General features: G+C 37.2%; 1 protein-coding gene across 1 annotated transcript; it reads left to right on the top strand.

Annotated features, from left to right (window-relative positions):
* The first annotated feature begins 6,603 nt into the window (after positions 1-6,603).
* LOC121814659 (kelch-like protein 10) lies at positions 6,604-8,474 on the top strand. The gene is made up of 2 exons (XM_042221611.1): positions 6,604-6,873; positions 7,937-8,474. Exons 1-2 carry the CDS (start codon positions 6,725-6,727, stop codon positions 8,457-8,459), a joined length of 672 nt encoding a protein of 223 aa, XP_042077545.1. The 5' UTR covers positions 6,604-6,724; the 3' UTR covers positions 8,460-8,474.
* The last annotated feature ends 622 nt before the right edge of the window (positions 8,475-9,096 follow it).

The raw sequence follows: 9,096 nt of genomic DNA, 5'->3' as shown, positions 1-9,096 counted from the left end.
CTCTCTCTCTCTCTCCCTCTCCCCTCTGTGTGTGTGTTTGTGTGTGTGTGTTTGTGCATGTTATACATTTACCAGAAAGACCAGTGGAAAGAATTTCATCAAACTGCATTTTAACCAATGTGACACATGCAAATGTTCAATGAAATAAACATGTGAAACAATGAACAAATGCATACAAATACATTAGCAATTTGTGCACTGTGGGTGTCTCTAGCCCTGAGGAGAATTCTGCTCTGTTGCATGTAGGTCCTTAACCCATCAGAGTGTGAATCATAGTCTAACAGTCACAGTGGTTAACCCTCTGTGAGTTTCTCTGCACATCCATTCAGACAGACAGACAGCATGTTTCAGCTTCACTCTATATATAGCTTATTCGTGTCCAGGGGAAGTTAGTGGGAAACGAGAAGTGGCATCCCTTTATTTAGATGAATTTATGTACATTAATGAGTGAACTTGCAGCTATAGCAGGGAAAATCAAATCCTGCTGCCACTTTTTGTCTGTTATATCACTTTAGTTTAAACAGCTTGATTTTTAAATAAAAAAAAATTAGAAACAGCTCTGTTTAAGAGTTTTACTTTCTGTAGTGTCTTTAAAATCCAGGCCAGTCATTTGCAGTTTGTGCAACCTTGCGTGTTCATTTATGAAAAATGTGTGTAAAGTTTTACTTATACTGTATATTCACTCAAATAAAAACAAATGGAAAACCTAGCTATGATTCTTACATGCAGATTTGACTGCATCATCCCACACTCAGTCTAGATATCTTGCTGAATCAGATTGTCAGTGAGGGTGACAGAGGCATTCACATTTACATGCAAGTGAGGCATCCACACACAGCAGTGAGTCACGATTATATGCCCCTGAAGAGGTATTGTTCACTCTGTCTAGTTGGAAAACATCTCTCCAGAGATGTGACCTTAGCTGCTGACAAAGACTCTGACCTTTGCATCATATTGTGTGTTAACATATCACAGACTGTTTGGTTGTATAATTTTAGAGTATTAAAAAAATAAATATACCTGAAGCAGTTATCCTTCGAATATACAATCAAGATCTGTAACACTACATCACAACTTAAAAAAATGAATGAAACAAACAATGTTGAAATAACAGATCCAGCAATCGAACTCGAACACCTTGACTGATCCTGAATACTGATCGAATACCAATGCAACTTTATAATCAGATTTCTCCCTGTGAGGAAGGGACTGGGAATTATTCTTTTAAGCGTAAGGAAGCATCAAACACCACTTAAACAGTGTTCCCAATATTGTAAAATAAAATGTAACAAATAAATACAGCCAAGAATATAAAGTAAGTCAATTTTTCAGTGAAATAACTAAAGAAAAAAGCCTCAGGATAAATGGATTGAAAAAATAAGTAATTTACTGCTAGTACTACTTATCCAATTTATTTGTGAGTCATTATTCTGCAAATAATTGGCGTAAGTTTGCAGTTTGCACAATAGTCTTGTGACTGTGCTTTTTTTCCTCACACAAACCTGTGTGCAGCTGACAATGGGTTACATAAAGTTTAATAACTTGTCTGATCTTTGCACTTAAATCAGATCACTTTGACCATTGTTTGCAGTTAATGAAAATTTTTTTGTGAACATACAAGTAGAAGCTGTTGAAATAACGGCATTAAATACATTCAAACTGTTTGTCTTCTGCTGTTAGTTTCTTCTACATTAGCTCTGCTACTACCTACTATTGTCCCATCCCACAGTAAACATTGAAGACCAATCTGAATGGACTGAACCACTGACTGAGTCATACAGTGGATTGACCAGTGTGATTTCCAATCCAAATATCAGAAGTGCGCATGTCTAATTAAAAGCATACTTTACACATAAACACCAAAGAAGGATGGGTTTATTAAAAATGTACTCAGTTATGAAGATCTACCTGCTGGATTCATTGTAATATAGGAAAAAACTGTCCTGGCACCAAAGGGAAGGAAAACGAACATATTTCATAGGCTCGGGAGCTTATATAAACATCCAATCACAGTTAATCTTATTAAGGAAAGTCCCTTCTATCAGGGCGCGACCACCAGTGAAGCGCTCAGGAAGGTCAAGCCAAAGGGGCATGACCAGACTGAAGGTGCTCGTTCAAGTGGCTGCGCCATGGATGGAGCAGAAGATGGATTCGCGTACCTCTGCGACATACACGGTTAGCACACATTCAAAGAGAAAAACAGAGACTGGATGATCTAGATTACACTAAGCCAGCAGTGTCAACAGTTAAACATGATGGTGAATAATGTTACAACTATCCACCTAGCTACCAAGACATTTGGTTGCTAGCTACAGTGGCTACCTAACGTCACGTGACACGCTCTATTAATATTAATTATTGCAAACGTTAGACATCACTTAGTTTTATTTGTTTTGTTTTTATCTTTTGTTTATGTGCATCATCAGACTTAGTATTATATTATTAAACACCCCATTCAGGTAGTACAAATAAGGACTGTTTTTGTCTTGTTTTAGAAATGTCTGAACCACCTTATGTGCATTTATCGGAACTTTATTTCTTAAATATTATTTTATTTGAGTTTCCTAAGTTTAGATTAGAGATTCTTTTAGTATTGTCATTCAATAATTGTTTGTTTTTTAGATTCTTCTTCTGATCTTGCCCCTACTGCAACTGCCCTTCTTAACAAGGAGAGACAGGAACTGACTTTTCTTAAGAAGAAACTGGAGTCACAAAAGATGAAAATTGAAGAACTCGAAGGAGAGAGTGAGATTTTCTCCGTGGTCAGTTCCTCTGAGGTCAGCTATCGTCCCTTAGAAGTATGAAACTAGACTAGTTCCATAAGCATTATTTTTTATTTTACCTTCTTCTAATAAACATCAGGTAATTTATAAATCCCAGTTAAGTTCCCTTATTGTCATTGTGTTGATTAAAAGACTGCGCTTTAGTCAGTTAACTTGAAGTGTTGTGTCAGTTCATTCCTAAAGAGATCCAGAGTTCCAAATTCAGTTCAGCCAGGTCTAACTTGATTGATTCATTTTCATTGTTCATAAGATCAAAGCTCCAACTTGAACTAGTTATCATTCATTTATCATAATCTTTCTGAAACAAATTTAACAATATATATTTTATGATGTCATTCACCAATTGGCATGTAGATTATGCCATTACCCTAGTATCTGTTTTTATTCTTCTCTGTTGTCTTTGCTCTCATACACAAGTTTATAATGGCTGAATTCTCTCATTCACATATTTTAATAGTTTAAAAGAAAAATGACGATGGCAAAGCATTCATTTAGACCAGGGGTCCCCAATCCCAGTCCACGAGGGCCGGTGTCCCTGCAGGTTTTAGATGTGTCCTTGATCCATCACAGCTGATTTAAATGGATAAATTACCTTCTCAACATGTCTTGAAGTTCTCCAGAGGCCTGGTAATGAACTAATCATGTCATTCAGGTGTGTTGACCCAGGGTGAGATCTAAAATCTGCAGGGACACCGGCCCACGTGGACTGGGATTGGGGACCCCTGATTTAGACTGTAGTTGTGTCACTTCTATCCTTCTTGTTACCGCCTGCTTAGCACAGATGGGATTTGCCACACTTTTTCCCCCTTTAAAAAATACACAATAATAGGTAATTACTCTCAAGTACTGAAACTTTATGTTGTAGAGGACAAAAACATTTGCTCATTACACTATTTTTTTGATAATGTTGTAGCCTTTAAAGCAGAATTAATATTGGTTGTTTGTATATAACTTTACATATATGGGCACATGATGCTTTTCTTTAACAAAATCCTCATTCTGTTTAAGCACACAAGCTGACAAAATCATCAACTGTGTAATTTAAATACACGGGGACTTTGACTTTGAAGCGGCGGCTACTCTGCACATCTTTGTCACTCAATGTAACCTGACGGGTGTAAAATATCTTATTTCTAAAGCCAGTCATATTCTTTTTTGCATCCTGCAGAGCAACCTAAAGACGAACTATTCAATGATCCATTTTCCTTGAATGCCTCGGAAAACTCAGATTCATCTTCCACATCTTCATCTGTATCGTCTGTGTTGTCATCCTCATCTTCATCTCCAAAGAAGTGAAAGCACAAATTAAAGAAAAAGCATTCAAGAGCCAAGAAACATGAGAAGGAGCATAAGAAGTTCCGGCAGCGCTGTGAGCAAAAGACTTTGGTAGAAAAGAGTGTACAAAAGAGGATCTTATAAATGTCACATAAAAGATAGTATTATCATTTAAAATTTTTCTACAAACTAGTCTGTATTTGCTACCTTATCTTAATATAAGGTTTGGACTGATTTTGGACTAATCATTAGAAACATATACAATAAAAGTTCCCCTCTCCTCTGGCTGACTGCTCAGTCTACCAGTAGCATGGTGTTTTGCGCCTCTGGTATTCTTGCCTAAGATTGAGCAGTATATCGAGTTTTAAATAAATATCAATATACTTTCATACGAGATATAAGATGTGTCATTATCGTTTATATCGATATAGTCTATGTTGAATTATAATTATACTTGCGGAGCCACTAGTTTGTCTCTCTTTTTTGTCCACTTTTGTCTCTACGCAACGTTACTCTGTCCCGCCTCTCTCCTTCACTGAACACAACTCCCCTTCTCTCATCGTTTTACCTGCAGGTAGCGACAAGATGCACTCGGCAGCTATCAAAGAGGAGCTAGTCGGTAAAAAGAAAACATTTGGAGATTATTATTATTGATTCGGATTTAAAGTGTCAAATGAGCAGGAGAATAATGTATTCTGTAGAGAATGTTGGGAAAGCGGTCTGACTAAAGGTTCGAGCACTGCTAGTATTTTCACCATTTACAACAGCGCCATGAGGTGTAGAATGAAGAGTGTGTGAAACTGCGTGCTGTATTCCAGACCACAAAGTCTTCCCAGCCTCCTGCCCCTAAAAAAGCCGCCTTACAAAACTCATGTACCGTATTTTTAGAACTGTAAGGCACACTTAAAATCCTTTAATTTTCTCAAAAATCGACAGTGCGCCTTATGTCTGAATTCTGGTTGAGTTTATTGACCTTGAACCGATTTTATGTGGTACACGGGGCTCAAAAATCTGTCAAAAAAATGTTTTAGTACGACTTTCGTAAGCTACGAAGGCGCACTGCTTGATGGCTTGTTGGGGCGTCACAGCTACTGTAGTCAGGAGCCTCGCATAGTAATACGTACTGTGCTTCAATGTGATATTACTGTATTGTTTGTCTACAAGGACCCCAAAATGGCACCTGTTAAGAGATATGCTTATGAAGCGGATTTCAAACTCAAGGCTATCAGTCACATAGTAGAACATGGGAATAAAGCAGCTGCAAAATCTATCTGTCTTTGTTATTATGCTCAGCTTCATTTTAGTTTACATTTTAACTGCACAATTGTGAGCTTTTTGTTATGCACGAAAACAATATTGTGTTATTTTTATTCACGGAGCGTTAGTATTTAATAAATGCTGATAATTTATTTCTGAGCAATTTTTTATGTACATCTACCCTGTATGTTAATAAAAGTGCCTGTGTGACATCTGCAACACATAACTTTGACCAATATCTCTCCTTTTTTACTTACTTTATGTGTTTAAAAAATATTGTCATATATACAGTATATATCATATATCTGCAAAGCTGTTCATAGGAACAACCTCCCTCCATGGTGGTCTAATCTTTATTCGGATGCTGAATTGATTGATTTATGAATTTACTGTAAAGATTTCATACATTTGTCTTATTGCAAGCAGAAGGCTATCCTGGGATTCTTCCTGCTACTCCACTTCATTTTCGAAAACTCTAAATCAAGCGCTTCCCATTATAATTTTCTAATTTTAGGATGATGTTTTCATACACACATCTACATCTACATCAAACCAGGCTTGTCACATCCAACCTGCTTTTAGTCTTATATATATATTTTAGTCTTATATCTTTGAGCAATTGTTCAACAGCAGATCTGCTACGCGTGTGCAGTCTGTGCTCAGGCAGGTGACTGCTTGCAACTGTCTGAGGTAACACTGTCAAGCACCATCATTATAGCAGTCTTGTACAATATATACAGTAAATATATTATAGTGTTGGTCTATAAAATGTATTTAGAACACAAAACCTGTTTTTTGTTTGTTTATTTGTTTGTTTTTTACTACTCTAGTACATCAGTAAAGTGCAGGAGCCCATTTTTCCTCCTGGATAAAAGTCTAATACAATCTGAGAAAACAGCTTAGCCATGAATCATGCTATGTAATATCTGTGTTTGGCACTGCCATGTATTTTTAGACTCATATTTTTAATAACAAATACTTTAGGTTGTGTAGTAGGGAAAATACCGGGGCAATAATGAAATGTACACAAAAAAGTGTGGCAATGAGCTTGCATGCATAAAAGCTAAATATGAGCTAAATATGATATTGTAGTCCATAAGTTGACCTCTGTAAAGCAAACATACAAAATGCTGTGTGCTATCTGTGAGGCTCATTTGCAATACATTAAAACCAAATCAAAACAAAGCTGTTAAGCAATGAAAGGTTCATTTTTTAAAAAAATGTAGATTTAGATTTGAAAACAATTCTATGGGGTGACTGTTGCCAAGTCATTTTGATGTCATAAGCTTCCATTCCAAAATGTCACAGTTAGGTTTGATTTGGTGCTCAGAACACTTTAAGACAAACTGTATTGGATTGTAAGACAAACTTCAGACAAAAAAATAAGAAAAGCAGTCACAAAACTCAAGATGAGGGAAGAACAGCCTCCATACAAGTCGAGCTCGGTGTATAATGAACTCCGTTTTGAGGGAAAATTTTGTGATGCAATCATCAAAGTGGAGGATGTTGAATTTCCGGTCCACAAGATAATCCTGTGTAACTGCACCCCGTACTTCAGGTGAGTTGCTTACCTGATAATAGGGAGGAATGATTACCGATTTATACCCCAGGAAAATGTAATTCATGGTCTTAGTCTGTGAAACAGTGCCAACAAAAAGGAATCATGGAGCTTTTGTGATAAAAAGACGGTCACAGTCAACTGACAGATATACCCAAAACATAACGCAAACATTTGCACTTGGTGATTGCATGAACTAAATTCAGACTGTGTTGAGCTGAAGTTTCATTTATGTGTTTTATTAAGTTACATTAATATCTTATCAAGTGTTATCCACACAGTAAAACACACCAGATTTACTAATACTAAAAAGGTTGAACGCTATTATGCAGTTATATGCTGTGCAAAAGTTTTGAGTTGCCTCTCATGTGGTTATGTTTTGCTTTGAATTAGATGATTTTTTAAAAAGTACACTTGAGCAAAAGTTGTCGAAGGATAAGACTTTTTGGACATTTTTTACCCTTTTCGGTCCAGTCCTTATACCTGACCATTTTCAGAGGAATGCTTTTGTTTTTGTTCATTTGTTTATTTGTTTGTTAAGCCATTTAAGCTAGGAATGGTTATGGAAGGGAAACAGGGACTGTAATTGAGCAAAATGCACTGGAACTTCCATAAGGAAAGGAAACAGGCTGAGATATGCCAAATTACACGATAACTAGACCTATGATCAGTGGAAACAGGCTTTATGGCGTTGACTTAAACATTTGTCATAGAGGTACAACACTGAGTGTCTAGAATCAGCTGTAAAACATGGTGGAGGCTCTGTCACTGCATTTTGTTTGGAAATAGCTTCATATACATACTGCCAGTGTAATAAATCCAACACTCAAGATCACTAAACATGTACAAACTCTGTTTTGGAGTTATATCCTCTACAGCAATATGGACTAGACATGAAAAGACTATCACAATAATCACATAGTAACACATGCAATCAGGTGATCATTTCCATTCCAGTCAATTGATTTTATATATTTATCCTACTTGTGCTTGACATGGTTTATTATCTTGTTGCTTCCACACCTTTTAAAATTCTCTGCTCCGTGTCCATCTCTACCCCCAGAGCTCTCTTCACCTCTTGGAGCGACCCAGACAAACAGGTCTTCAACATACCTGGCTTGTCTCCTGAGATGATGGCACTCATCATTGACTTTGCATACACTGGCAGTGTTTCTGTAACGGAGGAAAACGCAGTGGAACTTCTCATGGCAGCTGATCAACTCAATGTAATGGACATTGTAAAAATCTGCAGTGACTTCGTGGGGGAGCAACTCTGCGCAGAGAACTGTGTTGGCATTTGGCAGTTCACAAAAGTACACTTATCACCCGAACTACGTGCCAAGGCCTTCCACTACATCATCAGTAACTTTGAGCAGGTGGTTCTTCAGGAGGAGTTCCTGCAGCTAACTGTGGAGGAACTTGATGATATTCTTGAAAGAGATGACCTCAATGTACAGTGTGAGAGCACTGCGTACGAAGCACTTATAAAGTGGATTAGCCATGTGCCTGCAGAACGGGAACAACACCTCATCGCTCTGTTGTCTAAGGTGTATAAACTTCCATTACTACATTTAGTTTCGACTTAAATCTTCAGCATTTAAGTCATAGATTGAGTCAATCCATCTGGGTATAAGGATGTTTTATTATCTCCAGCTGTTGCTCTTTTCAGCTGTAGCCAAACCACATTTAAGCAATTCTCTTCAAGATCATTAAAACCGTATCAGAAAGCTTCACACATATTATAGAATAAATTGTATTTATTTAGTGTAGTTGCTAGGCCTATGACTAAAAACTGTCCGTAACAAGTACAACCATTCTCCCCTGTTTGTGTTCCGCAGCTTTATTTTAGTTTATGTCATTTGTTTTTTATATAAAGTTTGTTAGGGAAAATATTCTAAAACACTTCTTCAGTAAAGACTCAGAGAAGAGAAACACACAGAGTTCTTGCTAGCAAGGGCAGTCTCAGAGACTCGCGCTGAGCTTTGCCCTGGTCTTTATTTATACTTCAGTGGTGTGTGTGTGTGTGTGTGTGTGTGTGTGTGTGTGTGTGTGTTTGTGTGTGTGTTGTGTGTGTGTGTAACTGGTCTTGATGATGATGATGATGCTCTATGTGATATGTGTGTTTGTGCGGTTGTGGATGTTGGTGTGGGTGTGTGTTCGTTCTGCTCGAATACACAACAGGGTCATTTTTTTTTTTATAATGAAGGTCGGTACATCCTTGGT

The sequence above is a fragment of the Haplochromis burtoni genome, unplaced genomic scaffold (genome assembly GCF_018398535.1).
Source record: "Haplochromis burtoni strain Fernald_Lab_line unplaced genomic scaffold, NCSU_Asbu1 Contig_70, whole genome shotgun sequence".
In the NCBI taxonomy this organism is placed as follows: Eukaryota; Metazoa; Chordata; class Actinopteri; order Cichliformes; family Cichlidae; genus Haplochromis; species Haplochromis burtoni.
This window is presented reverse-complemented; position numbering and strand designations above follow the sequence as displayed.

Bases quoted from the DNA above. Each gene is read 5' to 3' on its own strand.
- LOC121814659 (XM_042221611.1), top strand. From the start codon at position 6,725: ATGAGGGAAGAACAGCCTCCATACAAGTCGAGCTCGGTGTATAATGAA. The intron at 6,874-7,936 runs GTGAGTTGCTTA...CTCTACCCCCAG, and splicing joins AACTGCACCCCGTACTTCAG to AGCTCTCTTCACCTCTTGGA.